General features: G+C 36.1%; 1 protein-coding gene across 3 annotated transcripts in view; it reads right to left on the reverse strand.

Annotated features, from left to right (window-relative positions):
• The window catches only part of MTHFD2L (methylenetetrahydrofolate dehydrogenase (NADP+ dependent) 2 like), a 130,083-nt gene that overhangs the window by 94,403 nt on the left and 15,547 nt on the right, over positions 1 to 20,133 (reverse strand). For all 3 annotated transcript variants that reach the window (XM_032840651.1, XM_032840591.1, XM_032840729.1), the window contains exons 2-3: positions 18,102 to 18,286; positions 17,193 to 17,315 (exon numbers count right to left, since the gene is read on the reverse strand). In XM_032840651.1, coding sequence (XP_032696542.1) covers positions 17,193 to 17,315; positions 18,102 to 18,286 — 308 coding nt within the window. The remainder of the gene's footprint in view (positions 1 to 17,192; positions 17,316 to 18,101; positions 18,287 to 20,133) is intronic.

Raw genomic sequence — 20,133 nt, forward strand, 5'->3', positions numbered from 1 at the left:
CTTCAGGACTCGCTACACAGATAACAGCGATCAGGATGGCATGGTACTGGTGTAGGGATAGGCATATACACCAGTGGAACAGAATAAAGAGCCCAGCTTTAGATTCACACTTACACAGTCATCTGATTTTTTATAAAGATGCTAAAGCAATTCAATGGAGAAAGGAAAATCTTTTCAACAAAAAGCACTTGAACAACTTGACAGCCATACTGGGGGGTGGAGGGGAACTGAACCATAACCTCTACTTCAGAGAATACAGAAAATTTTATTACAAATGGATTATAAATCTAAACATAAAAGCTAAAACTGAATAGTTTCTGGGTGAAAACTTTAATTTGTGTGCTAGATACAGGCAAAGTTTTCTAAGAATACAAAACATCAAGGACAAATGAAAAAAACTGATCAATTCAGCTTCAGAAACATTAAAATCTTATGCCCATGAAAAGACACCATTAACAAAACGAATACCAAGCCAAAGACTGGGAGAAAATATTTGCAAAACCCGTACCTCACAAAGAACTTGCATCCAGATATATAAAGAACTCTCAAAACTGAATCTTAAGAAGAAAATAAATCAATATTTTAAAATGAGTTTAATACACAAGCAGCCATTCTACAAAGGAAGGTATTCATATGGGCAACATGCATGTGGGAAAACAAACAAACAAACAAACAAACACAACAGACCAGCGGTTCCCTAGGAATGAGGATGAAGGTAGGTACAGGGACTGACTGGAAAGGAACATGAGAAAACTCTCTCAATTCATAAGCAAAACAAAACAAAACACTTGTTATTCTGATAGGGGTTTAAGTTACATGAGAGTTTACATTTTTTTTAAACTTAAGAAATAGTACGCTTAAGATGTGTGCATTTCAATGCAACATAAATTTCACCTAAACACATGCATAATGATCTGTAGTTAATGACATGCACGCTGAAGTTTTAGGGACACACTGTGTGTTCTCACCTTTAAATGCTTCAAAAACAAGATGGGTTGATGAATGAACAAATGGGTAGATACATGACAAAGCAAAATAGCAACATGTTAACAATTATGGAACCTTGGTTGAGATTATATGGGTGTTCTCTGTACCATTCTTTTAACTCTTCTATACATTTGAAGTTTTTCATAATAAAATGTTAAAAAATTACAACCAAAAATTAACAACAAAAATACAACCACTCCCCAAAATCTTGGTCCCCTTTACTATGCTCTCCTCTTTTTCTCACAGCACATCAACTTCTAATAAATATAAACGGATATTTATTACATTTATTTTCCATTGTCCATCTCTCCTGCTATTCCACGAGGATAGAAATTTTTGTCTTTTTGTCTTTCTTGCCCTGATGTATTCCTGCCACAAAGAACAGGGCCTGCGACAAGAGGGACTCAATAAACATTTGTTGCATAAATGATTACGATTATTATTGACTCACAGAAAGAAACTAGACAAAATCAGGGGACAACCAGGAACAATTAGAACAGGCCACCATAAAGAAAAGATGTCTGATCCTTCTAAAACCTCTGACATCCATCCTTTAAAAACATAATAAAAAACCAAAGGTAACTTTCATTAAAATCTTTATTTGTCAGTATCTTTGTGTCAACATTGTTAAGTAACTGGCATTTTTACGTCTTCCAATATAAAGCTGAAGTAAAAGACTCATGTTTGTCTGTTCTTTATTGATTTATTCCTTTCAGGACTTGAAAAGTCAGAAATTTAAGGCAAAGTTTTATGCTTAAAGACAAAGTCCACACTCTGAAGACGAATATAGGCCCTTGAAAATGTGCTCATTTATTCACTCAACAAATATTTACTGGGTGTCTAACATGTGCCCAATATTGTTCTAAAGATTTAGGATACATAGCGAACCAAAAAGACAAAATTTTTACCCCCTGGAGCATACATTCTAATGGAATAAATGTCTTCCTAATCAAATTATTTAGCTATCGTCTCTTAATGAGTTAATTATTTTGTAGAAGTAAATAAGGGAGATACTTCTGGAAGCTTTGTTTCCTGTTCTCAAGCCAATAAGAAATATTTAAATCCTTTGGGTTCCACATCAAGGTTTTGAGACAGAAAATACTTATCAGGTGCTAAATACTTGCCCAACATCATTTAAGAGTTGTTTCATCATTGAGGAGCAAGGGGACAAAAAAGGAATGGGAATTGAGTCTAATCTCACTCTGCTACTCCACCCCCAAATATGAGAATTAGTAGAGCTTGGAGGCGGAGTGGGAGGTGTTGTCTAGGCCAGAAAGGGGTGGACCTGGCTGGCCCTCCACCCTTCCTTAGTCTCTTTCTCCTATAGCCACAGAAAATTCGCAGGACATTCCTAGGTCGACCTATTTTAAAGGCTGTGAAAAAAAACAAATTAATGGGAAGTGGGAACCTATACATAACACAAAGGTTGCTGCCTTTGCCCTTTGTAATTCTCTTAAGTGACCTAAAGAGAATATGGAGATCCAAAAGTTGCCCTGGTTTAAGCCCTTGGTTTCCTAGGCACTAGACACAGTGACTTCTGTCAAATGTACTATACTACACTCCAAGCAGTGTATATTCTACAGAGCAGAACACTCAGATGAGCGAGCACGTCTGCTCTGATGAGCTTCTCTAACACACAAGGGAAAAGAAGAGATGTGTTTGGGGGACCTCGCCTGCAAACTTTACAAGAGCAGCTGGTCTCACCCGTGTCCTAACTACCTCTTTCCTCTAGTGCCTGGCATAGAGTTATACGCAGATGATTACATCTTGTTTGAACTGGTAAATGAATAAAGAGGGTCAGAAGGCAGTCATACAAACAGATCTTTTAAAAAACTTTCTACAAAGAAATATTCATATGTTTCAAAGGGCCTTTTGATTTTGGTAAATTCTTTATCAATGCAGAATGCACTCAAAAAATAAATTAGAATATCATGGTAAGGGAAAAATTTTAAAAAGGTGAAAATAAAAAGAAGTAATCACAGTGGTTCCAGGAAATTCTGGATCTTGAAGATACTTTGAGTAGTCAGGCATCTTGAGTTACATGGTGTAACCTGATTATGAGAGCAATTGCTCAAAAAGAGGTAATTCTATACATCTCAGTGACCTTGGGATGGCTTCCACCTGGGAATAAATAGGGAGATACATACATGGCTACCTGGACCAACCAATACTACTAATATGTAAAGCAAATAAAAATAATTTACTCAGTTTCCACTATAAACTATTAGGCTTAAAAAAAAAAAAAAAAAAAACTGCTCAGTGCTGCCACCACTTGGTTAACATAACCACATGCAGGAGAATTATCTTCTTTGTTCGCCTTGCATATAATTTCTTTGATAAAAATGTTTCCTGTTAGAAAAACATTTTTTTTTTAAAGTGAGAACATGCTATCACAGGGATAGCTTTGTTTCTTTGTAAACACTCAAACGATATCCCAAACGATTTGAACAAAATACTCTGAAATCTGGCTTTTTTTTTTGAGTGAGCCTCAAATACAGAAATTGGTTACATAATAATTCATGGCTTGTGACACAACTTCAGTATTGGTTCAAGCACGGTCTGATTTTAAATAATTAATTATTTTTCATAATAAGCTAGGCATATGCAAATCCACCACCGAAAACAGAAGTTATGGCCTTGATAGCAATCTCTATTCAAGCACACACTACATCCACTAAGCCATCCCTTTTCCTGCTCCAACATAATGGGAACTTCATTCTATATTCTGTTCTTATCATTCCCTTGACTTCCTTTCTACACAGTTTTATTGCATTTATTTGTATTCCTAAAAGATCTGTTTTTTTAAACCATAGCTTTATTTAAGAATATTTGATATAATAAACTATGTATTCTTAAAGTGTATAAGTTGATAAGCTTTGATATATGTATATACCCGTGAAACCATCACCACAATCAGTGAGCACATTCACCACTCTGGAATTTCCTCAAACCCCTTTTCCTTCCTCTTTCCTGTCCCCTAACCTCCAACCACCAGTAACCACTTGTTATATCCCTCCAGAATGTATATGTTGAAGCCCCAAATCCTAGTGTAATAGTATTTGGAGATGGGGCCTCTGGGAAGTAATTAGGTTTAGATGAGGTCATCAGGATGGAACCCTCAGGGTGGAACTGGTGCCCTTATAAAAAGAGATAAGAGAGAGTTTGATTTCTTTCTCCACCTTGTGAGGATACAGAAGAAAAAAAGGGGACTGTCCAAAAGCCAAAAGAAGAGAGCTCTCACCAACTCTGACCATGCTGGTACTGATTTCAGATTTTTAGCCTTCAGAATTGTAAGGAAATAAAGCTCCTATGAACATGCATATACAAGTCTTCATATTAACATGTGTTTGCTTTTCTTTTAGGTAAATAGGTAGACATGAAACGGCTACACCATATAATGGATATACATTTAACTTTCTAAGACATGACCAAATTATTTTCAAAGGGAACCATTTTGCATTCCTATCAGCAACACCACCTCCTCACCAATATACAGTAAGGTCAGTAGTCTTTCTCATTTCAGCCATTTCAACTGTTTAATAGTTTAATAGTATATTACAGTTTCCACTTGAATTTCCCTAATAACTACTTATATTGAGTATCTATTCATGTAATTATTTCTTCTGTGATGAAGTGTCTGTTCAAATGTTTTGACCATTTTTGTTATTTATCCTGCTTGGTGTTCTCTGGTTTTGGTGTTTGTCTTTAATTTTGGAAAGTCTCAGCCAGTATTACTTCAAATCTTTTTTTTTTTTTTTTCTTTTTGGTTCTGTTTCTCTCTTATCTTGGTATCCCATTGCATGAGTGCTTTTTAAAAATGGCCTACAATTCTTGGATGCTCTGGGGTTTTTTCCCGCTTCTTCTTCTTCTTCTTTTTTTTTTTTTTTAATTTTATTTAAAATATTTCTTTGCATTTCAGTTTGAGAAGTTTCTCCTGGCATGTTCTCAAGCATATTATCCTTGGCCTGTCCAGTCTACAACTGAGCCCATCAAAGCATTCTTCTGTTAGAGTAGCTTTGATTTCTAGAATTTCTTTTTCATTCTTTCTGAGCGTTTCCATCTCTCTGATTTCCTTGCCCATCTGTTCTTGCATGTTATCTATTCTTTCCATTAGACCCCTTAAGATATGAATCACAGTTACTTTAAATTCCCTGTTCAATAATTCCAAAATCTGTGTCATAAGTGAATCTGGTTCTGGAGCTTGTTTTGTCCCTTCAGACAGTTTTCATTTGCCTTTTGTCACACCTTGTGATTTTTTTGCTGCCACAACCAAAACTGTAGGCCCAGGAGTTTCTCACTCTTAAACTGGCATACTTTGGCCTCCAAAAGCTCATCAAAATTCCATTTAGGAGTCTCTTTAAGATAGCAGTGTATAGTCCCAGTAGCTTCTGTTCAATGTCAGTAGATCGTGGCTGTGACTCTGTATTCGCCTCTCTCCAGATTTTGGGATGGCGGTTTGCCCTACACCCTCAGTTCTCTGATGGTCAAGAGAAGGATTGCTTTTCAGTTTGTTCAGCTTTTTCTGGTGGTAAGGACAAAAGGACTTACATTACTCTGGCTAGAAGTTGGCTTTTCTCAGTTAGGTTGTTTTTATTTTCTTGACAGAGATTGTTGAGAGCTCTTCATATATTCTGTATATTCCTATGTTGTCAGATATATGCCGTGCAAATATTTTCTCTTTGTAGTCTATTTTAAAATTTGTTTCTATTAAGGTATAATTAAACTCTAACACTATATTAGTTTCAGGTATACAACGTGGTTTGATATTTGCGTATATTGCAAAATGATCACCGCAACAAATCTAGTTAAAATCCACCACTATACAGTTACATTTTTTTCTTATGATGAGAACTTTCAAGATCTACTCTTAGTAACTTTCATATATGCAATATAGTATTAATTTCAGTACAAGCTGCACATCATATGCCCATGACTTATTTTGTGACTGAAGGTTTGTACCTTTTAAGATTTTTGATTAATTTTCAAATTGGGAAGTGTTAATAATCTTCCAACCATGTTACTCATCTTCAAAGCTGTTTCAGCTATTCTAAGTATTTCATATTTCCATACGAATTTGACACTCTGATTGTCTACTGCTACAAAAAAGTATGATGGGATTTTGACTGAGACTGCCTTGAATCTACAAATCAATGTAAAAGTAATGGACATTTTAACAACATTTAGTCTTCCAGTCCATGAACATAGTGTATTGATCCATTTGTTTAGGTTTTATTTCATTTCTCTTAGGAATGTTCTAGTTTTTGATGTACAGGTTTTTCTCATCTTTTGTCAAATTTATGCTTAATGATTTCATTTTTTGATGTTATTTAAATTTTCTTCATTTTAATACCTGATGTTTGATGCTAATACAAAAAATATCAGTTGCATTTTCCGTATTAATCTTGTATCTTTCAACTTTGCTAAAATCACTTATTAGTAGTATGAGTAGCCCTTTTTTTCCCCCTAGATTCCAATGGATTTTATACATAGACAGTTGTATTATTTGCTTTTTTTCTTCTTCTTGCCTTATTGTGCTGTTTAGAATTTCGAGTACAATGTTAAACCGACATCCTTGACTTCTTCCTCATCACAGGAGGAAAACATTCAGTCTTTCATAATCAGTTATGTTAGCTGTAAATTTTTCACACATGCCCTTTAATCAGTTCAAGGACATTCCCTTTTATTATTAGTTTTATGATGGCCTTTTATCAGAAATCAATGATAAATCTTACCAAATATTTTATCTGTATCTATTGAGATGATCATATGACTTTTCATATTTAGTTTGTTAACGTGATTAAATACATGTTTGATTTTCTAATTTTAAAGCAATGTTGCATTCCTAGAATAAAATCCTTTTGGTCATAAGGAATGATCCCCTTTATATATTGCTAGATTTTGTTAATATCTTTTACATTTATATTCATAAATGATACTGGTCTATGGCTTTCCTTTTTTGTAATGTCTTTGCCTGGTTTTTGGTATCAGGGTAATAGTGGCCTCACATAATGAGTTCGGGAGTACTTCTTCCTTTTTAGCATTATTTTTTCCTTAAATATTTCATAGAATTCACCAGTGAAGCCAACTGAATATGGAGCTTTCTTTGTGGAATTAATTTTAACTACAAAGTAGACTTTTTAAAAAAATTTTTTATAAACATATAATGTATTATTAGCCCCAGGGGTACAGGTCTGTGAATCGCCAGGTTTACACACTTCACAGCACTCACCATAGCACATACACTCAAAGTCAACTTTTTAAAAGAATTAATCATGTTATCTACATTTTTTTAAAGATTTTATTTATTTATGACAGAGAGAGATAGCAAGAGAGGGAACGCAAGATGATGAAGAGTGAGAAGCAGGCTCCCCACTGGGCAGGGAACCCAATATGGCTGGTGATCCCAGCGTGATCACCACCCAAGCCAAAGACAGATGCCTAAGGAACTTTTGAGCAACCCAGGTGCCCCACATTACCTACTTCTTGAATGGGCCTTGGCAGTGTGTGTCTCTCAAGAAAGCTGTTCACTTCATTAAAGTTATCAAATTACTTGGCATAAAGTTGTTTGAAATATTCCCTTTTATCCTTTTAATTGCCTTGGAATCTGTGTGATGTCACCTCTCTCATTCCTGATATTGGTAATTTGTATCTTTTTCTTTCCTTGATCAATTTACCTTTTGTTTCATTCATTTTCTTTACTATTTGTTTTCTATTTTATTAATTTCTGCTTTGATCTCTATTATTTTCTTTCTTGTCTTTCCTTTGTCTTTAACTTGCTTTTTTTTTTTTTCTAGTATCTTAAGGCAGAAGCTGAGGTTAATTTGGGATCTATCTACTTTTCTAAGGTAGGTATTATTAAGTATATAGGTACTATATATGTCCTCCCCGTACTGCTTTAGCAGCATACCATAAATTTCAATATGCTGTGTATTCATAAAAAGTCAAAAATAATTTCTAACTTCCCTTTTTTTAATTCAATGCATGGGTTATTTAGAAGGGTGTTATTTAGTTTCTAAGTATTTGGAAATTTCCAGATATTTTTCTATTAGTTATTTTTAATTTAATCCATTGCAGTCAGGGAAAACACTTTGGGCAACATGAATCTTTTTATATTTGAGATTTGTTTTATGGTCTAGAATATATTGTTTCTTAGTAAATGTTCTATGTAAACCTAAGAAAAAAATGTGTATTCTGTCGTTTGCTGGGATAGTGGTCTACAAATGTCAATTAGGTCAAATTGAAATCCTTATAGATTTTCTGTTTTCTCAATTATTGAGAAACAGGTATTGAAATCTATGATTATAATTTTGGATTTGTCTATTTTTCTTTTAGTTTTTTATTTTTCTATTAGTTTTTTATTGCAGCTTTCTTCTTAGGTATGTAAGTGATTAAAATTGTTATTTCTGGGGTGCCTGGGTGGCTCAGTCATTAAACATCTGACTAAAGCTCAGGTCACAAACCCAGGGTCCTGGGATCGAGCCCTGCATCAGGTCCATTGCTCAGAGAGAAGCCTGCGTCTCCCTCTCCCACTCTCCCTGCTTGTGTACCCTCTCTCGCTGTGTCTCTCTGTCAAATAAAATAAACTCTTCAAAAAAAAAAAAGATTGCTATTTCTTTTTGATAAATGGATCCCTTTATTACTGTGGCATGACCTTTTTAATCCCTGATAACATTCATTGCTCTAAAATACACTTTGCCTGATATTAACATAACCATTCTAATTTTCTTTTAATTGGTGTTAACATGGTATATCTTTTCCATCCTTGCTAATAACCTCTCTGTGTCTTTACACTTGAAGTGTGTTTTTTGCATGCAGCATTCAGTTGGCTCTTGTTTTTATCCAATCTGACAACCTCTGACATTTTATTGGGTCATTTACAACATTATATTTTATGTGATTAAAATTATCACCTTTACATGTGATTTCACTGTTGTCTTTTCCCCTCTTTTTCTTCTTTCCTTTAGAATAATTAAGTATTTTTAGTGATTTCATTTTATTTCCTTAATTGGTTTACTAGCTATAACACTTTATTGTGATTTTTTTTTTTTAGTGGTCACTTGTGCTTCTATTATATATACTTTTAATTTATCTCAGTCTATCCTCAAGTGATATATAACTTCCACACAGTATAAAAATCTAACATTAATATCCTACCATTCTTCTCTCCCAACTTTTATGCTATTGTTGTACATTTTAGTTTCATTTATGTTACAAACCACATATTACATGGTTTTTGTTTTTGATTAAATATCAATTCTAAGATGATTTGAATGATAAGAAAAATATGATATGTATTTACTCACATAGCTACCATTTCCAGTGCTCTTCGTTCCTTTGGATAGACATGTATTTTCAGCTGATATCACATCCTTTTGTTCGAAGGACTTCCTTTAACACTTTTTTGTACTATGGGTCTGCTCTGTCTGGGTTCTCCTCTCCCTAAATTTCTGAAAAAATACTTTATCTTGCCTTTGTTTTAAGACAGTTTCGCTGAGTATAGAATTCATGATTGACAGTTTTTTTTTCCTTTTCAATACCTTAAAGCTCAAACTATTTGCTTGCCTTCTAGCTTACATTGTTTCTAACAAGAAACCTCCTGTCTTTCTTCTTTGTGTTCCTCTATATGTTAATGCAATCCCCCCGCCCCTGCTACTTTTAATATTTTTTTCTATCACACTGTTTTGGAACAAGTTAATTTTGATGTTTCTGGTATAGTTTTCTTCATATTGCATGGCTTGAAGTTTGTTGAGCTTCTTAGATCTGTAGGTTTATAGTTGTCATCAAATTTGTGTGTGTGTGTATGTGTGTGTGTGTGCGTGTGCATGTGTGTTTTAATCTGAAATCTGAGTCACTTATGAAAGGATACTTAATTCTTATTCATAAAACTCCAAAAGAATCCCACTTCCCTCCTTCTTAAAATCTGCAATCATTCATAACACCTTGCTTCCATGATAACTGTAACAAAAAGAGGAGTGGCAAGGGAACACAACAGCTTTTAGCCATTCTCAGTCCAGAAATGGCTCCAAAAAAGTCACTTCCCCTCACAATCCAGTAGAGAGTAGTCACATGGCCACAACCTAGTTGCTCTGAGAAGCTGGGACATGTGAGGGAGCATATGGCTATTGGAGAACTTTTTCTGCCACAGAAAAAGGCAGCATTGAAACTAAGAATAACAGAATTAAAATAATTTCAGAGGACGTGAGCTGAGAAGTGCTCTGTGAGGCCATGGCACTTAAGCTAAGACCTGAAGGGTAGAAAGAAATCAGTTCTGGTATGTTTGAAAGAGAAACTATATAGTTAAGAGGTCAGAGGTTAAAGCACCATTCATGTAATAAATGTGCATTATCCTGGCATGTTTTCTATGTAATAAATACTATAGGTATAGAAAGATTTCAGGGGTACAGAGATAGAAGATCCTCATCAAATCTTGAACAGTGTCAGAACTTATACACCACTCTTAGAAAATACGCAGAAGGATGAGACTTGAATTAAAACAAACAAAAAAAGCAGTTGCTGGGAAGCTACAGGTTTCAGTCATTCCAGCAGCAACATTCACTAAAAGTCTACCATGATTTGGAGTGGATTTCAGAATAAAATATTAACTGCAATTCTCCCTACTTTGGTGGAACTAGCAGTCCAGTGGAGGAAACATATTACTAAAAAGGTAATAAAATATTCCATGTGGAACTGTCCCAAAGACTCATACACAGAACTGGGCTTTCTTCCTAGAGAAAGAGCAAAAATGTTGTAATAAAGTTCAAGTCAAAATTTGGATATCAGTTAGAAATAAACAGAATAAATGGCTCTACAAACATGAAGAAGTCCAGAGTGATGAAATTTCCTACTCTTGTCAAGAACATTAAAAATAAAGCAATAAGTGTTCTGTATACATAAATTGTATAATCTCTTAAGAAAAGCAATATGGCCAAGGCTTTTTTTCTCCAAATGAATAATTAAGTTTTAGGCAATGCATATATCTATATCCTTACTAATTAGGTCAATATCCCCATTTTTATGCTTACTAATTATCAGAAAAGTTTATCTTTGTTAAATCAACACAATAAACTCTAACTTTTCTTACTCAATTCCTCCAGATTTAATCCTTTAATCCTGGATTTCATTCTAATTTTTCTGTTTAATCCTCTTACATGAATTGGAAGATGTTAATATCAAAGACTTCAACCTTGATAATTAAAGGGAAACAGTTGAAAAGCTATGTTAGAATAAGACAGATAAGACGGAATGAGTTTTCCCATTCTACCTAATAATTTTGTTTTAGAAATAGATGAAAAGTAGACTTCAGAAAGCAAGAAAACATAAGGAGATGAGCAAGCATCTTTCTTGGCACCTGCCCTGCAGTCTCCGTTGTAGGATGATGATTATGGCTGAAAGGACACTATCATTCCTTCTCCTGGCATTGCTTTATGACTCACTACCTCCCTGACCTCACACAAGATTCTCAGTTCACTTCATATCCTTAACTATACACCACAGATTGAAAAAAAAATAGCACCTACTGGTAAGAGTAATTGTGGGTATTAAATGATTTACTATATAGAAAGCACTTTGGAACAGTGCCTGGCAATAGTAAATGGTAAATATTTGCAATTACGCATACCAGTAATAGTTGTTGTCATAAAGCAATAGTAAAACACCACATTAAAATATCATTTAGTGCTTGCTGTTTATAGGGTTATATCTGAATGCTTTCATACAGTTCATATAATTGAAATCCATTTAATCCAAACTTGTCCTGTACCAAATCCCATACTATAACAAATATTTATGGCAAATTTCAGCACACTTTAAGCTTCTAGATATTTTAATTTCTCTTCATTGTTTTAGTTAGAAAAGAATGGCTCTCCATGTTTAAAGCTCATTATTTCAGCCTTTTTTTTCAAATTACATACTGATACATACCCTACAAATGACATAACTTTTAACATAATATCACTTCAATAGATATAACTCAATAAAAGCTAAACACAAAAAAATACCTGATTAGGAGAAAAAATATACAGAACACGAATAGCAGACATCTTTCTGGCCTTGACAAAATGACCACTTACGATGTGAACAGACAGCACACAGTCAGGATAGGAGTAGGGAAGCATCTCATGTGACTGTTTTTATTTCTCTGTAGTTCGTGGATCAGCTTCAGGAAAACAGGCTGCATGACTGCAGACACACAGTTATATCCTGACCACTTCCAATCCTGACCAAATCTGCACCCCTTTGGAACATAAAAGGCGGTCTGTCCTGAGACAGACTCATTACTACTGAACAAGGCAGAATTCTATCTCATTTCTTTGGTTTTTATCCAAATGAGGTGCATGGAAGCTGTTTGTATACTCTGATTAATCTTATGCAAACTTGTCCTGCAACATCAGAATTTTTATTCTAAGTTAGAAATTCTTTTACTCAAGATACTGCCCTAATTGTGAAAAATAACCTCCCTTTCCTAATCATGACATAATTTAGAATCTACATTATTAAGCAAATGATAGAAAACTAGAGGAGTGATCAATGAGAATCATCTCATTTGCTCATTTGCTCACTGTTTCACTGATTTGTTGCAATCATCTTATCAAGACCTGGATGGGAGGGGGTATCTCAACCTGCTTCCACATAGCCAACCTACCAAAATGACTAAAGGAGTTCCATTTCTTCTGTAAAATTTAGAAGCTGATGCCCAGGGCTTGATGAAGAAACCAGAAAACAGTGTTTTTAACTCCTGCCCATACCAGTTGACCTTCATGATACTCAAGTGACAATTGTGTGTATTTCTTACACTGTTTTTGCTGTTTTTTCACAATAAATATGTACTTTAACTAAAAATAGTATAAACAAAAAATACATAATAAATATTATAAAACACAATAAAATATAATAATAACAATGGAGTATGAGAAGAAAACAGTTACTATTTCTATAAAAACTAAATTGAATATTTTGGAAAAACTCTTAAGAACTAAAATGAATTAGTAAGGATTTAGGTACGGATAAGACAATCATGAAGATTTGGAGTTTTTTTTTTTTTTAAGATTTGGAGATTTAAAAAATATTTTATTGGGGCGCCTGGGTGGCTCAGTGGGTTAAAGCCTCTGCCTTCGGCTCGGGTCATGGTCTCAGGGTCCTGGGATGGAGTCCCGCATCGGGCTCTCTGCTCTGTGGGGAGCCTGCTTCCTCCTCTCTCTCTCTACCTGTTTCTCTGCCTGCTTGTGATCTCTATCTGTCAAATAAATAAATAAAATCTTTAAAAAAAATTTTATCTATCTATTTATCTATTTATTTATTTAGAGAGCTCAAACAGGCAGAGGGAAAGAAGGAGAGGGGAGAGAATCCCAAATAGACTCCACACTGAGAGCAGAACCCGAAGTGGGGCTCAATCTCACAAGCATGAGATCATGACCTGTGTCAAAATCAGGAGTCAGATGCTTAACTGACTGAGCCACCCAAGAGCCCCAGATGGGGAGATATTTTAAAAATCAATATGAATTTTCACTGAGATAGCTTCATCTCAAACTGAAAATGAGAGGCAATGAATCGCAGGTATTATTAATGCCAGAAAATGATTCAAAATTCCAATCAGTAGGTTCCAAAGAGCTGTGGACCCCTATCAAAAGATCAATGAATGAATATTTAAATGATTTATGTTATAATACAACATTTAAGGTAAATACGCATTGTTTTATGATAACCAGCTTTTTCTGTTGACCAACATACCATATGTCCCAGTATCTTGTAGATTAAGTGGGGTAAGTAATGTAGACGAGTCTCCTCATATGTAAAATATAGAAGAAAGTCCCTACTCATAAGGCTGCCTTGAGGATTAGATAAAACTCTCCCTGTCAAGGAATACTTGCCACACAGTACGACACATTACTCACTGGCTAACACTGATGTGCTGGTGAGGGGTAACATAATAGCTGAAAGTAATGGCATCAGGAGCCAGTCTTCTGGACTCACATCCCAGCTCAATTACTTACCAGCTCCAGCGGCCTTAAGGGAAGTGACTCAACCACTCCTTGCTTCAAATCCTTCATTAGTAAAATGTCCATAACTCCAACCCCTAAGGGTTATCGTGAGAATTCAGTGAAGTAATAACATGTAAAGTGCCGAGACATAACAAATGCTTAATGTAATACATTTCAGCCAGTATTATTTCGTATATTACTGGCTTTTCAGCAAGATAGAGACTTGTCCTTTCTTGCATCGCCTGGGTGGCTCAGGGGTTAAGCCCCTGCCTTCCGCCCAGGTCATGTTCTCAGAGTCCTGGGATTGAGCCCCGCATCGGGCTCCCCACTTGGTGGGGAGTCTGCTTCTCCCTCTGCCCTTGGCCCTGCTTGTACTCTCTCCCTCTAGCTCTGTGGTCTATCTATCTCTCTAATAAGTAAAGAAAAAAGAGAGAGAATTGTCTTTTCTTGGAGCACCCAGATATTTGTTATTACCTTTGGTCCTTTTGCCTCTGTGCTTTTTACCATCTAAACTGAACACAGAACAAAGCAATTTATTTATACAGACAGATCAACAGTGCCATCTAGTGGCAATTCGCCAATTGTGAAAGGTTGCCCAAAAATGGTAAAATTTCTACGGACAGAAACTTAATTTTTAAGACAAACTCAATCTAATGTTTTAAATTTGTAAATTTATAAATTTGTGACATTTTTATAACTATTTGAATTCAATACAAATACAGGTGGGAGAAATTTTTTTTCTTTTTTAAGATTTTATTTATTTATTTGACAGACAGAGAGAGAGCACAACCCAGGTGCCCCAGGTGGGAGAAATTTAAAAAACCAAACCATAAGAAGATTGCTTGGCATATAGAGCAAAAAAAAAAAAAAAAAAAAGAAAAAGACTCTTTTTTAATATAAACCAAACAACTGGGCTTAAGCCCACTGCCAAATTTTTTGGGACCAATCTGTCATGTTAATAAACCGCTCGGAATTAGAAATGTAAATTTCTGAGGCACCTGGGTGGCTCAATGGGTTAAGTCGCTGCCTTCGGCTCGGGTCATGATCTCAGGGTCCTGGGATTGAGTCCCACGTCGGGCTCTCTGCTCAGCAAGGAGCCTGCTTCCCTCTCTCTCCCTCTACCTGCCTCTCTGTCTACTTGTGATCTCTCTCTCTCAAATAAATAAATAAAAATCTAAAAAAACAAACAAACAAAAAAAACAAAAAAAAAAGAAATGTAAATTTCTGGTGCAATTTGGACAGCACAAAACTTACGTACTAAGGCATTAAGTTCTACTGCTGGATAAAGTATCCTGTTAATACCATAAAAAGATCTCATGCAATAGCACCATTGAGCTTTTGCTTTTTGCAAAATATACAGAATTCAAAATTACTGCCTTCTGTGCTCTACTGGCAGTCCTGACTGTAGTCAGTTGAAATAGGTCTGAATTTCAGAGCCACCATTTAATTAAAGAACACCAGTTGTCCAATAACACAGTGCAGATGTCAGAAACTGCGGTAAATTAACTGAGTAGTGATTATGTAAGAGCGGTCAGCCCTCTGATTCTCCAATCACTATGTAAATAGAGATGAGCATCAGTGAGAACATGTCACTGCCTTCCAATCTGTTGGTGACCGGTCACTTCTCATTCGTTATTCAGCTCAAACATAAGCGGCAAATCATCCCTCCTCCTTGTCTCCCAGCGAGCAGCTCATGTGACATTTCACAAAAGTAGATCACTGACAAAGGGGAGTAACCTATAAAGGTCACAGGGCAGCAAAGAAAATACAGCAACACTGGAAGTGAAGTGAGATGTGGACAGAAGGTCTGGAAACAGGGACAACAAAGCAAAGAGAGCAGAGGCCCGGGCCCACCGGAAGGTAAGGACCATGAACGCAGAAGACAAGATGAAGCCACTTTGGGAGGATTCTAGTTGAGCGTAAATGGACTGTCCAAGAACTAGGTGATGCTGGAATGTTGACATGGTGCCCTTAGGAGCAATGTGGCTGTGAGCCACAGGAGCTTAGTGAAGGCCAACTGTTTCCCACAAATGAAGAAGGTTCTTGTGACAAAAAGGATGACAATATCCCAGAGTAAGTGGCACCAGCATAAAACATCACATTAAAGAAACTCTCAGGGATACTTCCCAACTCTGAAAAAAACTACAAACCCCAGGAAGATCGCTAGGCAAATGATTACAAAGGACAAAATGGAAGCTGACCCAAACTTAGAAAGGGATATACAATCCAGTCCACCAAGGCACAGGAAAGACACCTGCCCTATACTATATTTTAAGTTACATGATGAGAAGAAGGCAAGTTACTGTTCAACTCTGCTGATCAAGTTTTTTTGCAAAGAAATAACTTTAATTCTTAATGTTTCTAAGTTTATTTATTTGTTTTTTAGAGAGAAGTGGGGAGGGGCAGAGGAAGAGGGGGAGAGAGAATCTTAAGCAGACTCCATGCCCAGTATGGACCCCTATGTGGGGTTCAATCTCACAAACCTGAGAGCATGACCTGAGCTGAAATCAACAGTCAGACACCCAACTGACTGAGCCACCCAGATGCCCCTCGAAGTTTTTGGTTTCGTTTGGTTTTGCTTTTTAAAGATTTTATTTATTTATTTATTTGAATGAGAGAGAGAGAATGAAAGTGAGCAAGCATGAGAGAGGGAAGGTCAGAGGGAGAAGCAGACCCCCCTAACTGAGCAGGGAGCCTGATGCAGGAGTTGATCCCAGGACCCCAGGATCATGACTTGAGATGAAGGTAGTCGCTCAACTGACTGAGCCACACAGGAGCCCAGCCCCTCAATGTTTTTAATGTTTTAAATTATAGTATACTGAACAAATATTAGTTTTACTTTTTTTTTTTTTTCATCTCCCTATACATTTATGAACCACAGTGAGTTAATGTTTTGGGAGAACATTTCAAAGGTCACAGAACAGCTGTTATTTTTCCTATTGATTTTTAAGATCGGTTCACCTAGTTTCAGCTTACACACTCATTTTTATGGTCTTGCACTACTTTGTAAAGTGAGGACTGCATGTAATTTTTGCCTAAATTTTTCTTTCACAAGTTTCAGTCATTGTAAGCATAAGTCATTTGGGATTTGTCAACAATTACATGCTAGTCTAATAGCTAGTCCCTTCATGAATGTATTTTCTAAATTACTTGTGGTGTCACGATACAATGTCAAAAGATGCCTTTTAACCTAAAACCAAAGCAGACATGTAGAAGAGCCTTAGGTACCTGGTAGTGGCAACTGAACTAATATACCGCTGACTCTTGGGTCCATATTCAGTTGATCAGTTATGTCCAAAAGTTCTTCCTGAGAAACATCCTTAGGTTTTAGAATGATCTCACTACAGATCCCTGGAAGAAAAACAAATACAGAAAGTCACTTGACTAACAAAGAAGTGGTTTTCCATTCATGGTATCTTACACGATGTGCAATTGGTTTCCTTTCCTCCTGTCTGACTGGAAGGAAAGGCCCTTCTACAAAATGATGCTCAAAGCACCATTAAAAGGGATTTCTCACATAGCTCAGATGTCTTCTTATGATTCACATGGGTTCTTTTGGCCCAGTAGCCCACTGCATTTATTGGTGATAAACTAGTGTTAGTGGGTTTGAATACAGTAAAGATACCAATACAGCAGAGTGAACTGGCCAGATTTATTATCTGATCAACCAGATATAATAAAAATGGGCCTTTTAAAAATAATAGCAGTATAGTTGACATGCAAATATTACATTGGTTTTTCTAGGGTACAACCTGGTGATTTGACAAGTCTATTCATTTTGCTGTGCTCATCACAAGTGCAGCTACCACCTGTCACCGGACAACCCTATTAAAATACCATTGACCAAATTTCTTATGCTGTGCCTAAAAATGGGCCCTTTAAATGTGCAGTGTTCCCCTGACATGTCACCATAGGATCTGAAGTCACGCTAAGTGAATTCAGTAGGAAAGTTGAAGAAAAAGATTAAGAAATGAACATAAACTTTGGTAACGAATCTCTAACAATAATAGTTAAAAACAGTAAATGTTATTCAAATAGCACTTATTTGACAATTATCACTGATAATTATCACATTTGAAGTGTGATACTTCCAGAACACATGATTTAGTGACAAGAACAACGAAAATGCATCCCCACCTACAGCGGAAGCGGCTCTGATCTTCTTCCTGACGTACGTATGACTTGCCGGGTTATCCCCCACTAAAATGATACTGAGGTGAGGTCTTCTGTTCCCAAGGGAAATCCATGACTCCACACCTGCCTGTATTTCTTTCTGGATTTGTTTGGCCATTTCAGTTCCTGAGATAATAACGGCATCGTGTCTGTGGAAAATAAAAGAATAAGTACAGTACTAAAAATACAATAAGGAACTTTCAGTCACATCAAGGTAAGAGGTACAAGAGTGAACTACACATCTCTGACTGTTCAAGTGAGCAGCCATCAATCAGTCCCAGAGAGGCACAAAGAAATGTGTATACTGAAAAGGCTTTCTTGCTCTCCGTGATCTCAAAGTTAAAAGTGGTGAATTCAGGTTACTCTTACTGTGTGTTCATTTTTTTTAAGGTGCCTGATAAAGTATAAGATGGTTCTTTCTTCCTCCTGCCCCTGTCCTTTCACTATTGAAAGGTCTGGTGAAAGCAACATCTGTATGTAGCACATGATTATTTCACAAACACCAAAGGCAGATCAACGAATATCAAGAAGAAAGAAAAAGGAAGAAGGGGAAGAAGCAGAAGAGGAAAAGGAGAAAAGGAAACCTTATTGCACCTGAATTCTTTCCAGCACGTGTACAGTTTTTATTTTCTAGTGGGGGCAGGCATCATGAGTATCAACCAACACAAACAAAATGCAAATTTGCTACCCCTTTCAAATAAGTCAACTGTCCTTTCTAAGAGGTTGGTGTATATATATACATATATGTATATGTGTATGTATATGTATATGTGTGTGTGTATGTATATGTGTGTGTGTGTGTGTGTATGCCAAGAATATTCCATTTCAGTCTCAAGAATATTCAGGAATATTCCATTTCAGTCTGACACCAGTGATCCATAGTGTCCATCCAAGTTCCGACAATTTTGACATGAACATTGTTCTACCAAGAAGTGATTCTGAAATGTGGTCTGTAGATACATACACTAAAATTGCCTGAGAAGCTTGATAAACTTGCAGATTCCTACCCCATGATTCAGAACAGTCTGGAAATCTGCAAGTCTAACAAATCCCCAGACATTCCTGGGCATAACCATGTTTGAAAACCACTTCTTCATTTCAACACAAAAGTATAGTTTTGAAATAATCATTCCCATAGGTAAACAATTGAGGAAGTAAACTGATGAAACAATACAACTTTATAACTGTAGGTAAACTGAATTCTGTTTCTAATATATCTACTTTTCACTAAAAATCCCATAGCTTTCAAGTCAAGGAAAATTATGGCAAATTCAGTGTATCAATCTTGCTCCACTGTCCTAATTTTATAATAGCTTTATTGAAGTATCTGACATATATGGCACATATTAAAGCCTGCTATTTGGTGTTTTACTATACATGTATACTTGGGAAACTGTCGCCACAATCAAGCAAATGAAACCCTCAAAAGAATCCTGGTGCTCCATTGTAATCTCACCACTCCGCCATCCTTGCCACACCCCCTTCCCTATCCCCAGGCAACCCGATATGCTTTCTGTCACTATACACTAGTTTACAAAAATGGAATCATGCACTACATGCTCCATTTTATCCAGCTACTTTCACTCAGCATAATTAAGAGTCATTCATGTTGCTGCATATATTGACAGCTCATTTCTTCTTATTGCTGAGTAGTTTTCCGTTGTATGGATATATCAAAATTTGTTTATCTGCTCAATTGCTGATGGGTATTTGGGTTGTCTCCAGTATTTATTCATGGCAAATAAAGCTATAATAAACACTCATGCACAAGCCATTGTATGCACATATTTTCTCTTGAGCGAATGTCTAGGAGCAGAATGGTTGGCTCGTATGATAGGTATGTTTACATTTGTAAAAATCTCTCAATCTGTTTTCCATAGTGGTTGTACCATTTTACATTTGTACAGGCAGTACATGAGAGTTCCAGTTGCTCCACATACTTGCCATAACTTGGTAAGGCTGGTCATTCCAATTTTAGACATTCAGTGGGCTATGT

Source organism: Lontra canadensis, unplaced genomic scaffold (assembly GCF_010015895.1).
Source record: "Lontra canadensis isolate GAN:19392208 unplaced genomic scaffold, GSC_riverotter_1.0 scaffold1, whole genome shotgun sequence".
Classification (NCBI taxonomy): Eukaryota; Metazoa; Chordata; class Mammalia; order Carnivora; family Mustelidae; genus Lontra; species Lontra canadensis.